This window comes from Callorhinchus milii, unplaced genomic scaffold, assembly GCF_018977255.1.
Source record: "Callorhinchus milii isolate IMCB2004 unplaced genomic scaffold, IMCB_Cmil_1.0 Scaffold22, whole genome shotgun sequence".
Classification (NCBI taxonomy): domain Eukaryota; kingdom Metazoa; phylum Chordata; class Chondrichthyes; order Chimaeriformes; family Callorhinchidae; genus Callorhinchus; species Callorhinchus milii.
In genome coordinates, this window is record NW_024704763.1 from 7434101 (window position 1) to 7460626 (window position 26526).

General features: G+C 44.2%; 1 protein-coding gene across 1 annotated transcript in view; it reads right to left on the reverse strand.

Annotated features, from left to right (window-relative positions):
* The window catches only part of LOC103189620 (potassium/sodium hyperpolarization-activated cyclic nucleotide-gated channel 3), a 114970-nt gene that overhangs the window by 64728 nt on the left and 23716 nt on the right, over window positions 1-26526 (reverse strand). Inside the window, exons 3-4 of the mRNA XM_042343141.1 lie at window positions 25769-26192; window positions 3759-3920 (exon numbers count right to left, since the gene is read on the reverse strand). Coding sequence (XP_042199075.1) covers window positions 3759-3920; window positions 25769-26192 — 586 coding nt within the window. The remainder of the gene's footprint in view (window positions 1-3758; window positions 3921-25768; window positions 26193-26526) is intronic.

The following is a 26526-nucleotide window of genomic DNA, read 5'->3' on the forward strand; positions in this document are numbered from 1 at the left end:
TAGTGAACCGTGTTACAATGGGGCTGTTGTCTAGAATCTTTTACCATCTTAAAATCACCCTACACAACTCTAAATCTGCTTCCTCTCTTGTCCTGCTGCCTTGGAGTATCAGTAACCTCAGAGGGTATCAGTGAGGCTCTCATCTCACACCACTCATTCAAGTTGAGTCTCGTGCCTGCAAACACATGGTTCACTGCAGCCCGAGAATGATAAAGATGCCAAATCCACAACAAGGGTCATGCAGTGTAAACAGACAAATAAAAAGGAATCCCCATTTCCACAAGTGGGCAGATGAGCAGGCGCCTGATGCCTGTCAAGTCCCAACATAACAGCCACTGATTGCCTGTCGCACATCATTTTTATCAGTGAATCCAGGCATTAACATTTCAGAGAGCAGAGCCAGACACTCTCTTGTTCTTTAATCTCATGCCAAGTCGCTGCAAGACTCTGTGACAGACTTCACATAATCGTATATATTTCTGACCCAATAACAGGAACTGGGGCCTACAATTTCTCCCCTCGGTGGGAAGAATGCAGGAGAAAGGTTTGATGTTTGCGATTGTGATTTTTTATTATTCTATCTCGCTAGGCAAGGCCAAATTTTAACTCTGTGTTCAAGAGATATTTTTGCATCCGATTTCCAATTCAAAAACGTCAAATGCCAGGCTGGTTCCCACTCATTTTCCGTCCTTGTTGGAAAACGTCCAAGCTAATTTCTTTCGAAAAGCATTGGAATGTTTCAAAGAGAATTCTTAATATAATATAAATAATCCTTGTGTTTGATATAGCACTTTTCATGTCTTCGAGACATCTCAAAGCGCTTCACAGAATAGACTGTAAAGTGAATTGACTGTATATTTGCGGGCGAAACGCGGCAGTCAATTGTGCACAGCAGCGTCCCACAAACAGTCGTGGATTGAGTGACCAAATTATTATCGTTTTTTTTAAGAATTATTATCCCCGGAAAGCCATCCGCCAATCGACTAACAATCGGGTTCCTACTTACTGCTAAGTAAACAGAGGCGTGTGGAGTAAGGAAACTTGCCCAACATTTCGCCCTGACCTGCTTGGGATTCGAACCCAATTCCTCTCGCTTGCAATTCGAGTGCTCTACCCACTGAGCTACAGGACTCCACAATCTGACGTTCTATCCCAAAGGCCTAACAATAGTCAAAATACTAACACAAAGACGCTAGTTTATTATTATTTAATCTCAGCAGCATTTCTCTTTTCTTTTTGAATAGGGCCACGGGATCTTTAACATCCACCTGAACAGGCAAGTGGCGTCTCAGTTTTTGTCTCTCAGTTTTTGTCTCATTCGAAGGACTGTTCCTCCGACAATAAATCCCAACATGAAAGGATTATTAATTATTATCATTATTTAATCTCTCTGTGCTTCCACAACTCCTCTGTGTGTAACTTTCTGCTGTCTAATTCCGGGCTTTTAAAATAGAAAAATTGTTTCACATTGACATTTCGGTGGGATCTTTATTCTTGATCTATAAGCACAATGCAATGTTTCGTCAGTCCGCCTTACTCAGTAACATTAACAAACAATGTTGCATCTAAGAATTATTTCACACCTGTCAGCGTTGCAGACAACACAATTGTGTTTCAGAAATACGCTTCGGAAATATGATTGATTAAGTGACAGATAAGTTATTTTTCCACGCATGAATGAGAACCAAATAGCAGTTAATATTTATCAAACAGCTAAGAAATTAACTAAACTTTGATGACATTAAAGAAATTCCCTTGAATATTATATATTATATAATAATATCGAATATTAGTGAAGAGTTTACAATAATAATCGTACTTGCCTTTGATACAAATTGTCGAGGTGTCTTTACAAGATTGAAGTGTAGTGACTGTGTTTTTATAGATGAATGCAGCAGCCGATTTGCACACAGCAGTTCTCCCACAAATAGCCATGATATGAATGACCATTTTTACCTGGGGACACCAGGAGAAATACCTTCTCTTTCCCAATAGTCACATGGGATTCTTTAACGTTCGCACGAACAGGGAGATGGGACTTCGGACAAAGGACGGGATCTCCAACAATACAGCACTCCTCCAGCACTGCAAATGGAGCACCAGCCTAGACTAACTCATCTCATCCCATTGGACCCCAACCCATTCCCATCCTTACAAAATATAAAGTCACTACATTGTACGGTAAATCCTGTGACGAGCATTGTGATGCCCTCCTGACATGAGGAGAATTAAGAATCCTAAAGTAACGCTGCATCAAACGCAAGGATTATTGTTCCCCGCTTGATCTCATCCCATTTCAGCCCAATATATTCCCATTTTATCCCTATTTCATCCCCATCCCATCCTGTATTTCAGGGGGACTACAGGTCAGTTGTATGCCCAGTCTTAGAGAAATCTCACGAGGCTGATGATTTATATAAGCTCCATCTTGGCATTGTGCCACCTGTGTTTTTGATATAACATTTACCACATGCTGTAGACTAAATCAGAGGTCATAAATTTTCTATGAAACCAGTACAATGTATTGCCCTCACAGTATTAATTATTATTTTCCAAGTCACCATTAATCACCTGTGCTTCGAAAGCCTTTGGATACGTTTCGTCCACATATATTACACAGCTTTTCCTGGAGTTACATTTTAATTTGACAAGCTGGCAGGAAGTCTTTAAAACCCATTGAATTGGTGATTATATGCTTTGAAAAGACAGATTATTTTATCACTATTTTTCAACGTTGAATTACAGCCTCCAACTTTTCCCTGAACTGTAATTTCACAGAGTATTGGTTTACAGTAACAATCACCTCTGAGTTGACTCAATCTTCTCGTATCTCTTGCCGTGCTCTGGTGCACGAAACGGAGTTGAGTGAATATGCATTAAGTATGACTCTAGTTGTCTCGGTGAACCTCAATGAGAGATTTTTACATCTTCCCCTGCACTTAATTTGTGCATAATTGGCAGCCTGTCACTAGCCATTATCTGTAATTTAGGCCTGTTCTTGCCAGTGTCTGGCACTAACAACGCTAATGAACTGTTCAAAAAAATCTGACGTACAAGGGAACGACCAAGTTTACAATCCCTTCATTTGCATTTGATGTGGCACTTACAAAGAGCACCTGTTACATCATAAGTGCTTTACAATGATTACTGTTAAATGTAGTGACTGTAGTTCATGTTCGTCTACAAACCACACAGTCAAGACATGAACGGTAAATTCCTGTGAAGCGCTTTGAGCCGGCCTCCCACAGTGAAAGGTGCTATATCAAATGCGAGGATTGTTCTATTATTATTTATAGGCAAACACAGCAATGACCACAAATAGCCACGTCTGTCACAGGCTGACTAATTAACTGGAGGATTTTGGCCAGAATACTGAGATAAATTCCTTTCTCTTTACCAACAGTGTCCTGGTCTCTATGGGTTAACTCTACTCACCAGTAAGTGTGGTCTTACTGTCCACGTATTCCAGTTGTTAATCACCCCCTGCATAAAGAGAAACGATCTGGAGTCTGCCCAGAAATTGCCCTTTACAACCTTAAACCTACGTGCTCTTGTTCTGCCGTCTTGTTGCACCCTAAAGTATTGATGTGGGTTTAGTTTTGCATCTGATTTAAGATGCTACAATAATTATTGTAATAATATTACATACGCCTGAATGTCGCAGCGTTTAACTAGAATGAAGCGACATATCCTGTGGCTCCAATCTAAAACTTGCTTGCGCTTCACAGAGATACACAAGGGGAAGAAAGGCTACTTACCACCATGTGGTTGAGGGACACCCAGCAGTCAGGTGGGAATTCCTGCAGCATTGGAACCAGGAACTGGAGACAGCCATCCCAGTGACACAACAACAGCATCATGCCGATCAGGTTAACAATCCTCACCACTGCACTCGCCAGGTCATACGTCATGTGGAAAATCTATCCGACAAAGCACAACAGGATCATTTGTAAGTTTTGATAATAATAGTAATAATAATAATAATCCTTGCATTTAATATAGCCCCAATTCGCGTCTCCTAGAAGTCTCAAGGCACCTGACAGAATAAAGGCAGCAGCCAATTGCACCCAGCAGTCTCCCACAAACAATCGTGGATTAAGTGACCAAATTATTATTATCTTTTTTTTTGAAGGAATTATTACCCCCAGAAAAGCGATCTGCCAATCGACTAACAACCAGGTTCCAACTCACTGTTAGGGAAACAGAGGCGTGTGGAGTAAGGAACTTGCCCAACATTTCGTCCTGCTGGGAATCAAATCCAGGTCCTCGGGCTTGCGAGGCGAGTGCTCTAACCACTGAGCTACAGAACTCCACAAAGTTTTGCGTGAGACAGGTTGGTAACAAGATAAATGTTCAACAAGATGTTTGTGCAAGAAACTAATTTCAGACCAAGAGGCAATTGTCCAACTTTTTATATTAAACACACTTGTCCAAATCGCTCTATTTACCCAGCATAACAGGAAATTGCAATGATCTTTGATGGTCAGAGGTTACTAATTGTTATGGATGTCAGTGGATTAGAACATTTCGCTGCTCATGAGACTATTAATGTTTAACATCCCTCTCCTCCCCAGAAGTCATCGAAGCTTCCTAACTGGATAAACGTGAGTTGACATTCCCAAGTGTTTTACTTTGTAACAATAATAATCCTTGCATTTGATATAGCGCCTTATTACATTGTTGAAACGTTTCAAAGCGCTTCGCAAAATATATTGTAAAGTGAATGGACTGTGTATTTTGTGGTCAAATCGCAGCAGCCAATTGCACACAGCAGTATCCAGTGCCATGGATTAAGTGACCAAATTTTTTTAGAGGGAGAGATTATTACTCCCAGAAATGGATTCAGCAATCGACTAACAACCGGGTTCCTATTTACTGCTCGGTAAACAGAGACGTGTGGAGTAAAGAAACTTGTCAAAGGTTTCACCCCGCCCGGGAATCAAACCCGGGTTCTCTCGCTTGCAAGGTGAGCGCACTAACCACTATGCCATGGAACTCCACGCATCAGTAGATGTTAGCAATGCAAGAATTTCCACTAAGGCCCAGATTTACTCTACTTAGTAGCATTTCGGAGCATCCAGAACTTGGCAAGTTGTTGAATTCAGTCTTAACTTTGTAGCCCGTTCTCTGTAATTTCTTAAAAGAACATATGATGAAAAAAACTGCTTCAGAACCAAAGCTGTGTTTAAGAACTTGCCAAGTTGCAGAACTCTCTGAAATACTACATTAGTAGATAAAATCTAAAACCGGGTGGAATTTGCCCACAGAGTATTTTATTAAAGCGGTGTTCGATGTAAAGAGCTGTGTGGCCCGTTGAGATATGGGGTTATATCCAGTGTGAAGCAAGATTTAAACCAATCCCTTTTTCTCTCTTGAAGTGAGTTTGACATCTCTTGGCCAAGTTTCTGAATGGTGCATTTTCTCCCTCACATAATGCAGCAACGTTGGATTAATATTCTGCCATTATGTAAATAAAGTCCTGAATTGTCTCCTGATTACATATTTCATAGCAGTTTCCCTTTGCCTTTCCGTCTTATGATTCTTCACAGAATCAGAAAAATTCAAGAGACAATTCGCACATAAGGGGATCTGAACTGGGTCAAACTCAACTGTTATTTTCCTTTTGGGGAAAAGTATTCTCTGCAAACAGAACACTTTCCCTATAACAGCTGTTGATTTTTTCTTTGGGAAGCTTTATCATACTCTCTCGAATAATTTAATTACATTTTCGAGGACAAGAGAAGTCTTTTTGATGCCATCCTTCGCGCATTTTCTTCTGGAGTGTTAAACATAAAGGAACATTAAAAGCGCACATGTTTCCTCTTTGTGTTGGGCCATTTGTACTGAATTTCCATTCAAGTCTCATTTCATCTCTTTTTATTCAGTGAGATTAGCCTGATTTGGGACAATTGTGGGAAAGACCTGGCACTGGTTAAGTGTTATTGTCTTCGTTTGCTGGACAATGCTTATCTAATGAGGCTGAATCTCCTATCTTGCATCATTAACACCTCTTTAACCCACTATCCCTTGTCCTCTACCCCATTTTCTCTTTTGTCTTCCTGGTCCTGCCTCCCCCATCTCTGTTTGCCCTTAAAAGCCTCTCCCTCCCAACACACCCCAGTTCTGACGAAGGGTTGTGTACCTGAAACATTGAGTCACTTTCCTTTCACCATAGATGCTGCCTGACCTGCTGAGTGTTCCCAGTGTCTTCTGTTTTTGTTTTGAATCTCCTATCTGTCCACTTGATGTAGCAATTGAATCATCCAAAGCACAGAAGAGGGAGAAATTCCACCTGGATCTAAATTCACAACAACAACAGCAAGGCCAACCTGATATATATATATATATATAGCGTAATGTCTTGAAGAGCTTTGTACACAATTTATATTTAAATCGTGCCTCAAAACACTTCACCCAACCGGCTGGGCACCTGAGTTGGGTGGGGTATCTGGGGAGGGGAGCTGAAGAGGGTGGGGCCGTGATGGTTGACCACAAGCACCGTCAGAGAAGTAAGTCTTAAGGCAGAGACATTGTTGTACGCTGGCAAAGTGCAAGAGGAAGGTCTTCAGATGGGACTTGAAGGAAGAAGAGAGAGGGTGAGGCGAAGGGATTTCAGGATAGAGTTCCAGAGTGTGGGGACAAAGATGCTGAATGCCCGACCGCCAACGGTGGGGCGGGAAGTGTGGTGGACCTGAAGCAGGCCGGTGTCTGCCGTGAGGAGAGAGCGGACAGGCTGATATTTGGTTATGAAGTCAGAGAGGTAGGGGGGAGCAAGACCGTGGAGGGCCTTGAAGGTAAGAACGAGTTTTGCACCCAACTCTCTGAGGAATGGGGAGCCAGTGAAGCCGGGCAAGAACGGGTGTGATAGGTTCCCGGAGCCTAGTGCGGGGCAGGACACAGCTGCAGAGTTCTGAATAATCTGCAGCTTGTGGAGAAGAGTCGGGAAGCCTAGTGAGCAGGCAGTTGGCGTAGTCAAGCCGGGATGTAATCAAAACGTGGATCACGGTCTCGGTGGCCTGCGGTGAGAGGCAGTGGTGGATGCGGGCAATGTTGCGGAGGTGCGGAAAGGCGGAACTTTGTCACAGCACGAATGTGGGGTTTGAAGGATAGCTGAGAGTCAAAAAGGACACCAAGGTTTTGGATTGACTCAGTGAGGTAAAGGGTGCAGCCAAGAATGGTGATAGTGTCAGCAGCCGAGGAGAGGAGGTGCTGCCAGGAGCTAAGCAGGAGGGCCTCTGTCTTGCCAACATTGAGCTGAAGAAGTTGGCTCTCATCCAGGACTTGATGTCAGACAGACAATTAGCCAGGACATCAACAATCCAGGAGTCGAGGGTGGAGGTGATGAGATAGAGTTGGGTGGAAATTGACCCCATGCCTGCGGATGACATCGCCGAGCAGGAGAATGTATAGATTGAAGAGGAGGGGACTGAGGACAGTGCCCTGAGGGACGCCACTCATGATAGTGCGGGGGCTAGAGGAGAAGCCGTTGGTGGCCACAAAATGCAGATGGTGGGAAAGGTAGGATTGGAACCAGACAAGAACAGAACCATTAAGGTGGAGGTGAGAGGAGAGGCGGTGGAGAAGAATAGAGTGGTCGATGGTATCGAAAGCAACCGAGAAGGACAAGGAGACAGAGAGAGACCTGGTCGCAGGTGGACGGAATGTCATTTGTCACTTTGACCTTCTGTGCTGTGAGCAGCACAAAACCCAGATTGGAGGGGTTTATGGAGGGAACGTTGGGAGAGGAAACAGCGTAGCTGGGAAATGACGACTTGTTCCATGATCTTTGATACAAAAGGAAAGTTTGAAATGGGGCAGTAGTTGGAGAGCAGAGATGGGTCAAAGGATGGTTTTTTGAGGGTAAAGATGATGATGGCTGTCTTTAGGGTGATGGGTACAATGACCAGGGAGAGGTTAACGAGGTCTGTTAGTAGGGGTGCAAGGAGGTGGAGCTGGGAAGTGGATAAAGGGGTCGGGATGGGGTCAAGGAACAGGTGGTGGGTTTCATTACGGAAAATGATAGAGGTGAGCAAAGAGGGGAAGACAGGGTCAAAAATGTGGAGGGAGGGATGGGCGGAGTGGGAGCAGGAGGTGGGAGGGGAAGTGGGTGCCTGTAGAGGGGCTAGAGGTGGCACAACGGATCCCCTAGGCTTTGGGCTCGAGGAAATCCATCATCTCCTCGCATTTGGTTTTGGAGGAGAGGATGGCAGGCACGGGAGAGTGGATGGAGGAGTTGGTTTATGGTAGAAAAGAGGAGTCTGGGATTGTCCTTAGCTTCCAAGATGATTTTGGAATAAAAGGATGTCTTAGCTGAGGCGAGGGGAGAGTGGTGGGTCTTGGTGCAGTCCTGCCAGATCTGATGGTGAACACTTAATTTGGATTTGCACCAGGCGCATTCGGCGGAGCGCAGCTGAGATTTGAGGGAGCGGAGGTGGCAGATGTACCAGGGGGATTTGTGCGAGTGGGAGGCGGTGCGGGAGATGATGGGGGCAAGTGTGTCGAGGATAGCCGAGAGGGAGTTGTTTAGAAGAGTGACCAAGGAGGATAGGTCATTGCGGGCGGGGGGGGGAGGCAGAGGAGTAGGAGCTCAGATGCCTCTAGAGCAGCGGAGAGGGCATGGAGGGGGATTTTTCTCCAGGAGCGATAGGAGATGCACGTGGGGTGGGTGGCAGGGAGGGGGAATGGAGGAGTTAAGAGAGATGAAATAGTGATCTGAAATGTCTTGCTCAGCTTTGGTGGCATCAGAGACCACACTGTGGTCACCCTGCCCTTGGCTCGGTGAAATGGAAAGCCCTCCAATCTCCCAGCACCAAAAGGGTATAGGTCACCCACGTTCTTCCCTTGCTTGCTTACTTGCTGCGAAAAGCAGTGATGCCAGCCTGCAGTGGGAGGCTTGCGTCCGTTGTTAGCCCCGCTGTTACACATTACTGTGATCCTGCCACTGCCTCACAGTAACTATCGCTGCTTGGTCTTCAGCCTCTGTTACCAGGACAACAGAAGCAGCAGCACATGGACATGTCAGACCGTTTCATCCCTGCAGCAATGCGCCGTCCAATTTGTTTAATCATTCTGACTTTCGCCACCAACTTTTCCTTTATCTTTCAGGCTATTTTGTTTCAAGAAGGAACCTCGTCTCAAGACGACTGCAATCGGTGCTCTGCGTCCTGTCCATACTGAATCACTGGATGCTCTGAAACCATCGGACACTGCGAGCGATTTTGCTCTCTTTATTCTTTTGCTATCTTGCCCCCTCTGGTTTTGTCCCCTCCTCAACAACACTAATTCCACAGGTAGCAGCGCTCAGCGTAACTGCGAGCCTGGCAGGTTGGGGGTCTTTCATAATATTGATAATAATAATCCTTGCATACGAGAGAGGGCCTTATTACATCATTGAGACATCTCAAAGCGCTTCACAGAATACTGTGAAGTGGAATGAATTGACTGTATTTTATGGGCAAAATACTGCAGCCAATTGCGGACAGCAGTGTCCCACAAACAGTTGTGGATTGAGTGACCAAATTATTAATATTTCTTTGAAGGAATTTCTTTTACCCCCGGAAAAAGAGATCCGCCATTCGACTGATAACCAGGTGCGTACTTACTGCTAGGTAAACAGAGGAGTGTAGAGTAAGGAAATTCGTCTAAGGTTTCGCCCTGCCCGGGAATCGAACCCGGGTTCTCTCGCTTGTAAGGCAACAGCTGTAACCACTGAGTTGTTGCACCCCATAAAGGTCCTGTCCCTTACATGTACCAAGTGCTAAAACCAAGCATTACTTGTTTGTAGTAGGGATATGCCCTGAGTGAGTTTCTACAGTGTTTTCTGCCATCTATCAACTGTCTCGCCTGATCCTGTTACTTCCACACACCTTTCATATTATCTTTCCTCTAGTGCTTTATTGGAGTGTCAGTCTAGACCAGTGGTAACCAACTCATGGCCCGCGGGCCGGAAGTGGCCCCTGGGGCCATCAAGAGGCAGTTCCCACGAACATTTGAAATGGTTTAGGTAAGTCTTCAGGTCCCCGACACTTCCCCTCCCCACCATTGGCAGGCCAGCATTCAGCATCTCTGCCATCCACTCTGGAACTCTATCCTGCAATCCCTCTGCCTTACCCCCTCCTTCAAGTCCTGTCTAAAAACCTTCCTCTTCGACCATGCCTTCGGCCACCATCCCACCCCCAGACCCCTGCCCCTCCCCATGCCTTCGGCCAGCAAATCCTGACCCCGACTCCCAGCTCGGGTCCAAAACCCCTGATTGTCCAGTGCCCTGGGACATCTTTCCGATACGAAGGGTGCTATTCCAGTGTAATTTATTGTTGTTGGTCCATGTTTGATTGATTCTCGTTTTCCAGCTTTTTCTCGATCTTGATTTATGGCATTGCTCAAGAAATGTTTAAATCAAGAAAATATATTTTGTTGGCTGACCAAAAAGGCTGTTTCAGAGGCAAGTGAGTTACCAATTAAGCCAATCTGACACCCAGCTAACATGCCATCGTTTTAGCTAGTTAAATTTCAGCAGTTACCCCCAATTTGCACTCCCTCTGCAGCCTTTTTGGGGGAGAGAGTGTGTGCTCCACACACTGACACACACACACACACAGGCAGTGAGAGACACACACACTGACAAAAATAAGCCAGCAATATAGAATTCTCATCAACTTGGTTTGGAGACTCTTAAACATGGTGATGGATGGGTTTTCATGTGTGCCAGATACCCGACCAACAAAACAAACCATGTTCTCTGCTGCTTACAGTTGTCCGACATTGAGAAACATTGCATTAATCTACAGAACAAAGGTACTGCAGGTGCTTTATATACAAGAAACATTTAAAAGATCAAGCAAATTAGCAGCTGGAAAAATCTCGCACCTACCATCGATAAACATTTTCAGCTTTGAAAAAGCCTGTTTAATATGCTTTTGATCTAAAATACACATTGCGTCGCCGTTCAGTAAGACAAAACCTTTTCTTTTATTAAAACTGTTTTATGTCAGTGGGATTTAAATATGGATTTGATCTTTATTTTATGGTAGCAACTGCATTTCGACAGCACCTTTCACACAGTTTGATTGTCTTAAAGCACTTCACAGAGATAATAATAATCCTTGCATTTGATATAGTGCCTTATCACGTCTTCGAGATGTCTCAAAGCGCTTCAGAATACACTGTAAAATGAATTGACTGTATATTTTGTGGGTGAATGTAAATGCAGCTGAGAAGCTGTGTTCAATTCAAGACTCATCCTGTAGCAGGTCCCATCTACCTACTCAAAGGCTAAATGCAGGATGTTTAAGCACAATTCACGCTGAAGTGTGATTTTCCTTTTGTGATCTAAGTCTTCATTCGAATTCTCAAGTGAGTTACGCTATGGGTTTTCTTCTCTCTCTTTGCGACTTTCTCCTCTTAACATCTCACTGCGCCACAAAAAAGAGTAAGCAGTCAAATGACTGGTGAAGCTTCCCTCTTGCCTGTTACCAGAAGCTCCGTAGAGTTCTGTAGCGCATGAGTAGCGTTCTCGCCTGCGAGGCACTTGCGAGAGGACGCAGGTTCAATTGCCAGGCAAGGTGAAACCTTAGGCAAGTTTCCTTACTCCACACGCCTCTGTTTACCTAGCAGTATGTAGGAACCTGGTTGTTAGTCGATTGGCAGATGGGGCAATAATCCCTTCAAAAATAATAATAATAAAGTCCTTCAATGCACAACTGTTTCTGGGGGTCACTGCTGTGTGCAATTTACTGCCACATGTCACCCATAAAACACACAATCACTGTACTTTACAGTATATTCTGTGAAGTGCTTTGCGATGTCTCAACGGCATGATAAGACAAATGCAAGGATTATTATTACTATATATCTCTGAACTATCTCAACTGACTCGCACTACGATTTTCGAGTGTTGTTATGGTAACTGCGTAATGCGCTGGCTTTAAATCTTTCAACATACAACATCTGGTGACAGCCTGGAAGCACTCTCTCCTCTGAGCCAGAAGGCTGAGGGAATCCCCTGTTGAGGAATTCAAGTTCATTGTCGCTCAAAGTGCACTGTTGGAGGTGCCGATCGACACAGTCGATCACGCCATCCTCCTCCACCGCCTTTCCTCCGTCATCCACCTCAGTGGGACCGCACTCGTCTGGTTCGAGTCCTACCTCACAAACCGCCAGCAGTACATCTGCTCAAACGGCTTCTCCTCCCGCTCTCACCTGGTTACCTGTGGGGTACCCCAAGGATCCATCCTTGGCTCCCTCCTCTTTCTAATCTACATGCTCCCTCTTGGGGATGTCATCCGTAGACATGGGGTACATTTCGGATGTGCAAGTCAGAAATGTGTGGACAGTATCCAGTAACCTGCTGTTATCTTCCTCTCTCCCTCTCTCTCCAGTACAAGCAAGTGAAACAGTACATGTCCTTTCACAAACTTCCAGGCGAAATGAGGCAGCGAATCCATGATTACTATGAACACCGATACCAAGGCAAGATGTTCGACGAGGAGAGCATATTGGGGGAGCTGAGCGAGCCGCTGCGGGAGGTAAGTCAATAGGGACACTACCCTACATGAGGGGCTCAATGTAAATGCAGGTTATTGCTGTCAATGCACTGGAGCTCTGCGGTGACTAAAGTGGTGGTTCTGAACTCACCTCCCAATCACAGAGCAACGTTTTATCTGCACAAGGCATATTTTTTGCTGTATTTCATTACAGGAATCTCATCCAGCCCATTGGACCTCCACTCCTGAAGTAAATCCGGTTGCTGCAGAGTTCCCGTGGGCCTTACTTTTGGTTTTAGCGGATGATTTCCTATTGTCATGACCCAGATACCCAATTATGGAATCCTGTTCAGAATTTTTTATTTTTTTTGAGCGTTCGGTGGGAACTGACCCATGTGGAAACCCATCACCACACTTAAAACATCTCCAAACCAAATCTACTGAGAGTTCCACCTACACATGGGACTCTAAGATAGATGAATGCGGAGGTATCAATTTATTATGTGTTTTAGGATCAATTTGGTACAATGCAATGTGATATTTTTGGTGAAAGTCACTTGAAGTGAAACGCAAAGCAAATATTCCCAATGGATTAGACCGACCCTTTTGTTGATTATCCAGTTTAGAACTAGTTGTTCGAACATGTGAGTTTAACAGTGCTTCACGCTGAAGGAGGAATCAGTTTGGAGCGCGTGATTGGATTTATTCAGGAGCCAAGGATAATAACAGGTGTCCTTAATCCGAGGTGACTCAATCCCAATTCAGCCAAGCGGGCTGGTAACTGCTTCAACTCATTAGCCCCGATGATATCTTCACTGCTACCTTAGGTAACCTGCCCTCCCCTGTTGCAACGGCTCCCAGTCAGCTGTGCGAAACCCTTTAAGATGTCTCTGCAGGACCTTAAGAAGTGTATATCATTTTGAATGATATACATTTAGTGCTGTGGCACTCTATCCTACATGAAGGGTGCTATATAAATGCAAGTTGTTGGACCTCTCCGCCGCTTTTGACACAGTCGATCACGCCATCCTCCTCCACCGCCTTTCCTCTGTCATCCACCTCAGTGGGACTGCACTCGCCTGGTTCGAGTCCTACCTCACAAACCGCCAGCAATACATCTGCACAAATGGCTTCTCCTCCCGCTCTCACCCGGTTACCTGCAGGGTACCCCAAGGATCCATCTTTGGCCCCTCCTCTTTCTGATCTACATGTTCCCTCTTGGGGATGTCATCCACAGACATGGGGTACATTTCCACATGCATGCAGACAACACCCAACTCTATTTTTCCACCTCTCTTTACGACCCCCAATCCCCTGATGTTCTGTCAGCTGCCTGTCAGACCTCAGGGACTGGATGAGCGCAAATTGCCTTCAGCTGAACATTGCCAATACGGAAGCGGTGCTCTTTGGCTCTCGTCAACGTCTAAAATCTCACGGCTTTCACCTCCTCCACCTGCCCGACCTCCCCCTAAAACTCTCCGAACCCGTACGCACCCTAGGCGTCAGGTTCAACCCCCAATTATCTTCCTCCCCCACATCCGGTCCCTCACCAGCACCGCTTTCTTCCACCTCTGACGCATCGCCCGTCTCTGCCAATACCTCTCCCCAAAAGCTGCTGAAACCCTGGTCCATGCCTTTGTCACCTCTTGGCTGGATTACTCTAATGCGCTCCTCGCCGGCTTCCCATCCACTACCATCCATAAAATCCAAATCATTCAAAACTCTACCGCCCGCATTCTCACCCGCACGAAACTCCACTCCCCGATCACCCCAGTCCTGGCCAGACTGCACTGGCTGCCTATCCCAGAGAGGATCGATTTCAAGATCCTCACACTTGTATTCAAATCCCTCCACTCCTCTGCACCCCCCGACCTCTCTGACCTCCTCTCTCCTCAAAACAGTACCCATTGCTAACATTGCAGATCTTTTCTCTGTATGCTGGTCATGAGAAATCCTTTTGTAACAAACCATGTCAGTGCTAGTGTTCGCCTGCCCAATAACACCCCCATCACCATGACTTCAACTTTAACACACGCAGGAAAATCAGAACCCAGAGAGATCAAGTTAGACAACAGTCTTCCGTACATCAAGCACCATTTCATCTGGAGCAAGAGGCAAATATGACAAACGATTTCTCAGTAATCTGCTTGTCTTCCACCTGAAGCAAACTGAATAACATAATTTCTTTGAAACATGTTTGCTGCAATCAATATTTCATCACAGAGATATCTGGATTAGACTCTGCTATTTGTTTGAAGTCTGAGACCTCTTTGCTTCTCACACTATGGTATTCACAGGGCTTTTTTTTATTCTCCCTAATGTCTTTTTACAGTTTTGGGCTTCAGGCATCCTTGAACTCCACAGGTGGATCATAGAATCATAGAAAGTTTCTGCGTAGGAAGTAGTTGGTTTCTCCACTGTAGCTCTACTCCAATCTCATTCCCCTGCTCTTTCCGCATCAGACCTTTACTGGGACATAACTGTTACATCTTACTGAAATGACAAAGTACCGTATATCTTTACAATGCTTGGAGTGCGTTTGATGCGAAGTGCCAAGTTTGCAGGAATAACACAAATGTTTGTGCCTTGGGATGAGTTGTGTGTGAATCTGTCAGACACGTTTTCTCAACCTTTACATACACCACAGGTGGAGCAAGCTCCAGTGATGGATCAGTTAATAAAACACGCTGCTTAAAGTGAAATTGAGCATCACGGACCGAATTGGCAGAATATGTGCTAAATTGGCTGGTGTCTAGCGGAGCCCTTGCTATGGTTGCCCCTGTGTGCTCGGCGAGGAACAAAACCATCCCCAGCTCTACTTTGGTGCCCCAACTGGCAGTGGTTGAGAGGAAAATAAACATTCAATGCACATTTTCAGAATGAAAACTGGGAACTGAATTCTCTGACCTTTTGTGGCAGTCCTTAACAGATGGAAGGTAAGTTTAACGTCTCATCCTAAGGAATGACCGAAAAGGAGAAAAAATACACAAAAAAACACATAAAGAACTGTAGGAAAAGGCCAGATGAATGAAACTAACCAGAGAGCTCTTAAGGGAGAGGTTGCGAAGTCGTGGAACGTTCTGCTCCAGAAAGCTGTGGAATCAGCAGGGTGTTTAAGAGAGAGAGATAGATACCTCTTGGGTGGTAGAGGCGTTAAGGTGGAACAGGCTTCAGAGGCTGAATGGCTTCCCCTGTTCCTGTGATTCCATAGGATGATATACAGGGCATCTCTCTGACCAGTGTCAAAACTAACGCGCATTGTTTAGAGTCAATTATAGGATTCAACATATATCCCCTGCTCTTTAATCAAACTGTTAGGACAACGCCATAAATCACCAGAGCAGAAATCTCGTCATCTGGATACTGTGGTTCAGATCCATCATTTGACGCGTCCTCTGATGTTTTACACGTGTGTCACACAGACGCGGGGAGAAAAGATCACAGTTCAGAAGAAATAGAATTGAAATGTCAGAAGGAAAGATTAAGCACTGACACATCGACTGTGATCTGTATCAATGTTAGGTGGGTTCATGTCTTTTGGATGTGACATTAAAACCGAGGTTCAGTCTCCCTATTCAGGTGGACGTCAAAGATCCCATGGCACTTGGCATATAATACATCTCTTGGCCAACAATTCCCCCAAACAAAATCGGCCATTCTTTCAATGGCTGTTCGTGGGTCCTTGTAATGTGAAAAGGCGCTATACCAAATGCAAGGATTATTATTATTGTTGTTGTTGATATTATTCACATTTAGTCACTCAATCCACGACTCTTTGTGGGGCACTGCTGTATGCACTTGGCTGCCATGTTTCGCCCACAAAATACACAGTCAATCACTTTATATAATATTCTGTGCTTTGGGACGACTTAATGGCGTGATAAGGCGCTGAATCAAATGCAAGGATTATTCCTGTTAGAAGCCTGTTTGTGCCTCTGTTAAGAAAAAAAACGGCTTCCAAAATTTTTCCAGTTCTGCGCAATCTTACATTATTTTAAGACAGAACGGGGCCTGCGGGCTTAGGCTAGATGGAATTCCTGACCTCCGACTCCAAACTGTGGCCAATACCTTTTTAAGCGTCAAGAAAATAAAGACTATTTGATCTATTTGAGTTTCCCATTAACGTCTTTTGTTTGTGGTGACCACATGAGGGATAACAGCTGGGCTCTGTGTGTATGTGAGTTTGTGCGTGCATGAGAGGCACTTTGTTCTATGCACCATTTGCTTGACTTTATTTTTATCGTGTAATCAGGGGCTAAGGAATGTCAGAGTGAGCTGCGACATCATTTCATGTGACAAATGGCAGACAGCAGAGGTGGGGTGGAGAGGGGGTGAGGGAAGCTACATCTTTGAACACGGCTACCACTTTAAACTATTTTATTTTAACAAGTGCTATCATTATCTCTAAGAGATTGTTCCATTCGTTGTGCAGCAGGGAGAAATTCCACCCGGGACTGAATTGACTCTATTTAGATAGCATTTCAGAGTGTCGAGAAATTTGGCAAAATTTTCAAACACAGCTGTTTTTTCCTCCGAGTTCTTTTGAGAAACTAACCAAAGCCACTTCACAGTTGCGACGCCAATGGATGATTTGACAAATTCCAGAGGGTCTGAAGCTGAGTGAATAATAAGAATCTTGCATTTGACATAGCGCCTTATCACAGCATTGATATGTCTCAAAGTGGTTAACAGGATTTAATGCAAAGTGTGGTGACTGTGTCTTTGAAGGCGAAATAGAGTAAATCCAGACCCAGGTGGAATTTCACCCATTGCGGTCTTTCCTAGTTAACCCAACTCATTTACGACAATAAGTTGTTAGTCTTCAGTTGCTGTTGGGGTGACAATTATCTTCTTTTTAGTTAATTCATTTTGCAGTAGATGTATGTCAAAACTTTGAACTCGTAGACTAGACTGACTCTCCAGTGCAGTGCTCAATAAAATTGGTAATTTGCTTCACGTCTGTTTGTGGGACGCTGCTGTGCGCAATTGGCTGCCGCGTTTCGCCCACAAAATACACAGTCAATTCATTTTAAAGGTATATTGTGTGAAGCAGCCTGAGACGTCTCGAAGACGCGGTAAGGCACTATATCAAACGCAACGATTATTATTATTATTTACAGTTAAATCCTGTGAAGCGCTTTGAGATGCCCTCCAGATGTGAAAGACAGACCCAATGTCAAGGACTATTCTTATTAGATATGGGTCAGTGGCTCTCATTTTATTGATCCTTTGTTTGATCAGTACTGACATTGCAGCCGTCAATATAGGCTAACCATCGTTTGCGTATCATAATGTGGCAGCCACGCACAAAACACACACCATAACTATCACCACCCTTTACATCAGTGGTGGCCAACCTTCATCAAGAAGCTCCCCCCTCCCCCAAACATTCGCACGAGTCTAGGTTAAGTCCGCGTTCGATCGGTTAGAGTGCTTTCAATTTTCTCCTGATTGAATATTTCTTGATTTGTGGCATAAATCATAAAAGGTGGATGTGTGAAGTGCTTTGAGCACTATAGTTGAGACAATGCGAAAGCCACTATACAATACAAATTTACGTTTACACGGTGCCTTTCACGTCAGGAGTAAGTCCCAAGATGCTTAACGGCACTGGCTGGACAACCTGAGCTGGGGTGAGGGGGGGGAAGGAAAAGGTGACCGAAAGCGAAGTCAGGTGAGTGAGGTCGGTTAACGAAAGAACGTTGAACGGGATCGAGTCGTGGGGCAAATCCGTGATGGATCTGGGGCAAGCGAGTGGGGCAAAAAGACTTGAAAACCTGTCGATAGTGGTGTGGATAGGGAGGGGGGGAAATGGAGCAGGCCAGGGTTCGCTAAGCCATGGACACTTTGTCAAATATAAGAATTAGTATTAATTTGTTGTAGTAAAGAGTGAATTGTGGAGCGTGACACCCCAGGAAGGTATCAAGCGCTCTGGGACACTCCCCTGCATGAGGGGTGCTATATAAATGCCAGTTGTTGTTGTCGTTGCGTGTCTTTGGTGCGTGCAGTAGGTTCTCCGGCTCCCGCAGAGCTCACGGGTAAGGGGTCAATCACTCTCCTGCCGGGACCCTCTCTATTGTAGACCATTATAGTTAGTGAGTCAGTGAAATTTTCTGACGTCTTGTCCTTGCCAACTTTACTGTGACACCAGATGCTCGTTGGCACCTAGTCATCTTTCCCCTGAATTAATGCAGGTTTTGCAGTGCACAAGTGCTTGGGTGACACAATGGGGATATCAGCACGTGCCTCTGTCAAAGCCATCGCAAATGCATATCCTCTCCCCTGCTGGAGTCTTCTCCAGAGTTCACCTCAAGTACTTGGAAAGCGATCTGCGTCTGAGCACATCACTGCAAAGTTATTTTACTCTTAAAGGGGGAACAATATGGGGTAGTTACTATAATAATAATTATAAGAATCCTTGCATTTGATATAACGCCTTAATCACGTTATTGAGATGTCTCACAGCGCTTCACAGAAAATACTGTAAAGTGCAGTGACTGTGTATTTTGGTGGGGTATTGCGGCAGACAATTGCACACAGCAGTATCGCACAAACAGTCGTGGAATGAGTGACCGAATTATTATCATTTTAGTTTTTTAAAGGGATTATTATCCCCCAGGATGCAATCCACCAATCGACTAACAACCAGGTTCGTATTTGCTGCTAGGTAAACAGAGGCGTGTGGAATAAGGAAACTTGCCTAAGGTTTCACCCTACTTTGAATAATGAATTAAATAATGTCATTATTTGACGTGATGATCACATCACATACTGAAATTCCGCCTCCCTCTCCCCATTATGGCTTATAATTTCCTTTCGCACATTTATTGTTGATGCCCTTGACTGTCCTCCGCAAAAAAAACCTGAATGCTTAAAAGATTTTCCCCACTCACTGTAATTTGTGAGACAGTCGATTTATTATACATGCAAACGGGGAGAAATTCTACTTGTGATTGGATGAATTCCATTTATGCAGTGTTTAAAAGCGTCGGAATTGGCAAATTCCAGTCAGTTTTCCACAAGATAAGAATAATAATAATCTTTGCATTTTTAATTTAAATAATGATAATAATAAATGATCCTTGCATTTGATATAGCGCTTTCACGTTTTCTAGACGCCTCAAAGCGCTTCACAGAATATACTATAAAGTGAATTGATTGTATATTTATGGGCGAAACGCGGCAGCTAATTGCGCACAGCGGCGTCCCACAAACACTGCTGTGCCTTTATTGGGATGGGAAGCGGAAGATGGAGGGTTGGAGTTGCAGAAAGAGCGTGGACAGATACACTGAATGGAGGATCCGATAGAGTAATTGTCTCCCTTTTTGTCTTCTCTTGCAGAGAAGCCAACAAGACACAAAAGCGTTCTTCTGTGCTGTAGAGCTTTATGTCGTTATAGAATCAGAGAATGTTACAGCTCAGAGCCGTTCAGCTCACTCGATCTGTGCTGGTGATTTTCTCTGAGCCACCTGCTTAACCCACTCCAGCTCGCGCCTAGTGCTGTGGATTGAAGTTGAAGTGACCAATTTATTATTGATTTTTTTTCTTGAGGGATTATTATCAGGCGTGTGAAGTAGGGAAACTTGCCCAAGGTTTCGCCCTGCCAGGAATCGAATCCACATCTCTAGCTTGCGAGGCGAGTTCCCTAACCACTGAGCTACAGGGCTCCACTTAGCGCCTTATGACATCTTCGAAATGTCTCAAAGCTATTCAAAGAATATATTTTAAAGTGAATTGACTGTTTATTTTGTGGGCGAACTGCGGCAGCCAATTGCTTAAGTTTAATTTTTAAAATTTAAAAGTCCGAAAAGATTCTTTTGAGAAACGAAAGAAAACCGGCTTCAAAGTAAGAACTGAATTTATAATGATAATAATCCTTTCCTTGCCTTTGATATAGTGCCTTATCCTGTCTTCGAGACATCTCAAAGCGCTACACAGAATCTACTGTAAAGTGAATTGACTGTATATTTTGTGGGAGAATTTGCCAAGTTCCAATACTCTCATGCACTGCCAACAATCCCTCAAATAAAAAAATGATCATCCACTTCATGGCTGTTTGTGCAAATTACCAGCTTCCTCTGCCTACAAAATACACAGTCACTACAACTTAGAATAAATCCTGTGAAGAATGCAAGACATTTCGAAGATATGATAAGGCGCTAAAACAAACTACACACGTCGCACCGCTTTACAGTCTGTCCCGTGAAGCCCATTGAGACGTCTTGATGATGCGATGAGGCACTTTTTCAAATGCAACAATTATTGTTGTTATTATGTTTATGATTACTGTTATAAAGCTTTGTTGATAATTGCAAACTTCCCTGTTCAGAACACGGATTTCAAAAGAATATACATATTGCAATATAATTGAACAGGGACAGAACAAATTAAATGCAGGACCCTTTGGGGTTGAAGCTTCAATACATTGAATGAGCAAATCCACATCTTCCCTCAGAGACACTTCCTTTTTAAGTGTCCAGATATTGATTGATGCTTTACTACGTTGTAAGACTATAGAACAAAAATGGTTCACTTTAATGGCCTTGTATTTTGTACAATAGTGTGGTGTTGCGTTGCAATCATTTTGTTGTGTACAATACAAATCCTACTACAACTTTATATTTATATAGCGCTTTTAACTTTGGGAGGGTGTCCCAGTTTCCTGGAGAGGCCAAGGATTACATCTGAGTTTGGGATAGGTGTCTGAGGGGTTGGGAGGCCTAAGAGATGGTGGAAGAGGGTAAAGATGGCCAAAAGTGACGTCAAAGAGGAAGGACTTGATTCAGACTTGAAGGAGGCGAAGGAAGAGCCTTTATTGGGATGGAAAGCGGAAAATGGAGGGAGGGAGTTGCAGAAACAACAACAACAACAAGATTCCATTTATAAAGCGCCTTTCACGTCAGGAGGACGTCCCAAGGCGCTGCACAGTTGGGTCATGACCCGAGCAGGGGGGAAATAGTCAGGGTGAGGGGAGGGAAGGGAGGGAGCGAGGAGGGGGAAATGGTCAGGGTGAGGGGAGGGAGGGAGCGAGAAGGGGGAAATGGTCAGGGTGAGGGGAGGGAGGGAGCGAGAAGGGGTAGAGAGTCGAGAGGGGAGCTGAAGGCTCGGTCAAAGAGAAAGGTTTTGAGACCGGCCTTGAAGGAGGAGAGGGAGGAAGCGGCGAAGGCACTGGGGGATAGAGTTCCAGAGCCTCGGGGCTGAGAGGCTGAAGGCCCGACCACCGATGGTAGGGCGATTGTGGCGGGGGACGTGGAGCAGACCGGAGCCGGAGGAACGGAGAGTACGGGCAGGTAGGTAGGGGGATAGTAGGTTGGAGAGGTAGGAGGGAGCGAGGCCGTGAATGGCCATGTAGGTGAGGATGAGAAAGAGCGTAGGCAGATTCTCTGAATGGAGTATCCCATAGAGTAATTGTCTCTTGCAGAGAAGCCAACAAGACACGGAGGGCCGAATAGCCTTCTTCTGTGCTGTAGTTTTATGTTGTTATAGAATCACAGAATGTTATAGCTCAGAGCTGTTCGGCTCACTAGGTTTGTGCTGGTGATTTTCTCCCCATGAGCCACCTGTTTAATCCACTCTCCAGCTCGCGCTTAGTATCCTTTAACATTAACAAATAATAATAATTTGGTCAATCAATCCACAACTTTTTGTGGGACACTGATGTGCGCAATTGGTTGCCATGTTTCACCCACAAAATATACAGTCAATTCACTTTGAAGTGCTTTGAGACATCTAGAAGGCATGATAAGGTGCTACATCAAATGCAAGGATTCTTATTATTTTATTTTCATCCTCTTCAAGTATGAGAAGCTCTCTGAGTGTATTGTAGTCAGTACTCTAGGTCATTTTAGGTACTGAATTCATTCAGCAAAGATTTTAACAAAGCATGAATCAAACTGAGTGTTGCACACTGAATGATTAACGATACTGAACCAAAGAAAGCAGACATGTGTAGGGGAATATGAGAGAGTCAGAGATTTGCGTGGAATATAATCACCGGCACAGACTACTTGGGTCGAATGACTTGTTTCTATGCTGTTGCATTAAATTACAATAAACCCTGTGAGTTTTTTCAGATGATTTAAGATGCAGAATTGAACAGCGCAATAATTGAGACTGAATTTTGCTGTGAGGGATGATCATTGGTGAATTAACTTCAATAATTATTATGATAATAATATTAATTCTTGCATCGTCGAGACGTCTTGAAGTGCTTCACAGGATATACTGTAAACAGTGTATTTTGTGGGCAAAAGTGGCAGCCAGTTTGTGCACAGCATTGTCCCACAAACAGCCATGGAGTGACTGATTTTATTTGGGGGATTGTTGGCCAGAACACCGGGAGAGAGAAACTCCCTCCTCTTTTCGAATGTTGCCATGGGATCTTTAACATCCACCTGAACAGCAAGAAGGGACCTCGGTTTAACGTCTCATCCAAAAGACGACACCTCCGACAATACAGCGGTCCTCTAACACTGCACGGAAATGTCAGCCCAGGCTGCGATTTCAAAATCCCGATGTGGGGCTTGAACCCACAACCTTCCAACTAGGAGGCCAGAGTGCTACCAACTGAGGCAGGCTGACACCTGACATCTTGCGAGACTGCAATGGGGTACAAGTCACCTTGATCACGGTAGGTAATAGGCTCCTGTATATTGTTCTAGCATTACACTTGTCAACAGGAAACATGGCTCAGTGCAAGCATTACGGAAAATCAACATTATTAAATGCTTGGCAGGGCTAGACACAAAGCAAACACAGCTGCTGCATTTGGAAACCTGCACTTATTATGCCAGAGCAGAGAGGGGTCTCATAAAAGAAACAAAACACGTTTCATTGATGCTACAATTTAAACTGAGAGAACTTGCTCTTTTTTGTGCTCAGTGAGGGAGCTTGTCTCTTTTGGATCTGCAACCCTGTAAATGGAAAATGATATTGTATTTTCCACTCAGATGTATTCCAACACTATTGGATGCAGTAAAATAATAATTTGTGTTTTTGATACAGCGTATCATCCTTCACGAGTAATAATGTCTCAGAGTTCCTCAACGCATCAGGAGGGAAGGTATCTCAAACCAATTCACTGTAAAATATACTTTTCCTGTGGATTTTGTAGGCAAACGCGGAAGTCAGAAACAGCCATGAAGTGAATGATCAATGTTGATCAAAGCAAGATCTCAACTTGATTAGTTCGACTTGAGATACAGATCAGCCATGATCTTAGAGAATGGCGGAACAGGCTTGAGGGGCTGAATGGCCTCCTCCTGTTTCTGTGTTTCTATGTCTCCCTCTATGTCTATGTCTCAATGCTTGTTTTGATGTCTCATCCAGCCTTCAACAATGCAGCACAATATAACCCCACTCCCAGCACTTCATTGGAATATCAACCAAAGAGGTCCTAGTCCCCATGTGGAGCTTGAACCCACAGCCTTCTTGACTCAGAGGTTGAAGTCAAAGCACATCAGTTAAATGGAGTCAAACTTAGGGTTTAAAAGCTTGTGGATTGTAAGAGGAAAACCAATGGAGGTACAGATTCCATGGGAAAGAGTGAGTTAAGAGTAGAAAACATTGTCATGAATTTTGATTCAGGTTAAGCCCACCCTTCCCTCCTAAATGAATTGTGTCTGCCTCAGATCTGGTGCCAGTGACCCTACAAACTGAACCCTAATCCTACAGGGATTTTCACATTTTGTTTTTCCTTATTAAGGAATCATATTAAGAATAACCGCAAATTAGATCCTATAGAATCAAGCTCTCCCAGTTAAAGAATAGCACAGTTGGAATGAAGACTATGGTTCTCTCTACATTGAGCCTTCATCATCATTGTAGCCACATTTTCACACACCAGCCTCTGTTTGTTGTGGTCTACCTGAATGGGACTTCCAACAGAGTGTCTATCAGGACTAAGCTGTGGAGTCCTGTAGCGTATTGGTTAGAGCACTCGCTTTGCAAGCAAGTGACCTGAGTTCGATTCCCTGTCAGAGCGAAACGTTAGGCACATTTCCTTACTCCACACGGTAAGTGAGAGCCCAGTTGTTCCTAAAAACAGCAATGAGACAAATCAAGATTGTGTGATGTTGAACAAGGGAAACAGATTGGCCAGGTCACTGGGAGCACTCTTTTTTATGCGTAGTTTCCCATCCAACTTACCATACCTCCCAGGCAATTAAGGCTTCAAATATGCCCACAAAATACACAGTCACACATCATTTTATCCTGTGAAGCAGTTTCAGACATTTCGACATTGGTTAATTCCTATATCAAATACAAGGATTATTATTATTAATGTATTGAACCTATGTACTGGATTTATTTACTGCTTTGAGACTTTTTTTTAGAAAGAGAACGCAAAACAACTCTATTTCAACGGTAATGTGGTTGCTGTACATTACAGAAATCTGGGTGATTTGTGATGGGGTATGTGTGTGTCAGCGGAAAGGTGTGGATGATTTGTGACACGTTCTGTGTGATATGTATCAGAGAGACACGGTTGATTTGGAGTGACTGTTCGGGAGACTATTGTAAATAAAGTATTTGTCTCTGCTTCTTCCTGCTGTCAACTCCATTTGAGTTCTTTTCAGATCCACCAACGCCAAAACTGACTGATTTATAATAACAATCCTTAGCATTTGATGTGCACGTCAGGAGGACGTCTCAAATCGCTTCACAAGATTTAGTGTGGAGTGTAGTGACTGTGTATTTATGCAGACAAACGTGGCAGTTGACTTACACACAGAAATACCCTACAAACGGCCATGAAGTGAAGGACCAATTTTATTTGGAGTTTGGGTTGTGGGGGAAAGTTGGCCAGGACACCAGGAGAAAATCCTCTCTCGGTTCAAGGAGTGCTGTGGGATTTTTAGTGTTCACCAGACCCAGGTTAAACAGAAGCTCTACAGTAGTAATAAAAATAATCCTTGCATTTCATATGTGCCTTATCATGTTGTTGAGACATCTCAAAATGCTTCACAGAATACACTGTAAAGTGGAGTGACTGTATTTTGTGGCCAATTATGCACAGTGGTGTCCCACAAACAGTCGTAGATTGAGTGACCAAATTATTATTATTTAATTTTTTTGAAGGGATTATTATTATTACCCGGGAAGCAATCCGCTAATCAACTAACAACCGGGTTCCTACTTACTGCTAAGTAAACAGAGGCGTGTGAAGTAAGGAAACTTGTCTTAGCCCCACCTGTGAATTGAACCCAGGTCCTCTCGCTTGCGAGTGAGTGTTCTAAACGTTAAGCTACAGTACTCTATGTGGTGGTGAAGAAAGTAGGCTTACCTCTTCCCATTGATGAATGTATCGAATGAGACGTGATAGCCTCAGCAAACGGAGAAGGCTGAGGATTTTGGTGAACCTGACGATCCTCAAAGCCCTGGCCGTCTTGTACACCTCAGAGTCGATCCTCGTCTCCACGATTAGAAAAATGTAGTCCACGGGAATGGAGGATATAAAGTCCACCACAAACCAACTCTTCAGATATTTCATCTTGATCTTCTGTGGGTCTAGGATGATCTCGGTGTTGTCCTCAACCACAATCCCAGTTCTGAAATTTAGCACCAGATCAACCAGAAAGAAAGTGTCCGACACCACGTTGAAGACAATCCAGGGGGTGGTGTTTTCGTCCTTGAAGAATGTGATCCCTACAGGGATGATGATGAGGTTCCCCACCATGAGGAGGAGCATGGTCAGATCCCAGTAGAACCTGCAGGGGAGGAATGCAGACACTCAATTCAAACGCCAACCTCGTCAAAACCCATGGCACTTAAAATCATTGCTGTCATATTCCATGCACCATTAACTTGATTTCTTTCCCGGAGATTCATTTATCTGTCTACTGAACACAGTGGAGTAGTAAGGATCCACTCAACACTTTTCTCCCCTTTCCTTCTCACCTGAAGGCATTTTTAGAGTCGGAAAATATGTTTCAGCCACAGAATATACAGGCAATTCACTTTACAGTAGAAATCTGTGCAGCGCTTGGAGATGTCTCAACAACTGATGAGGCGCTACATCAGAAATTCCTTCTCATCTAAAAG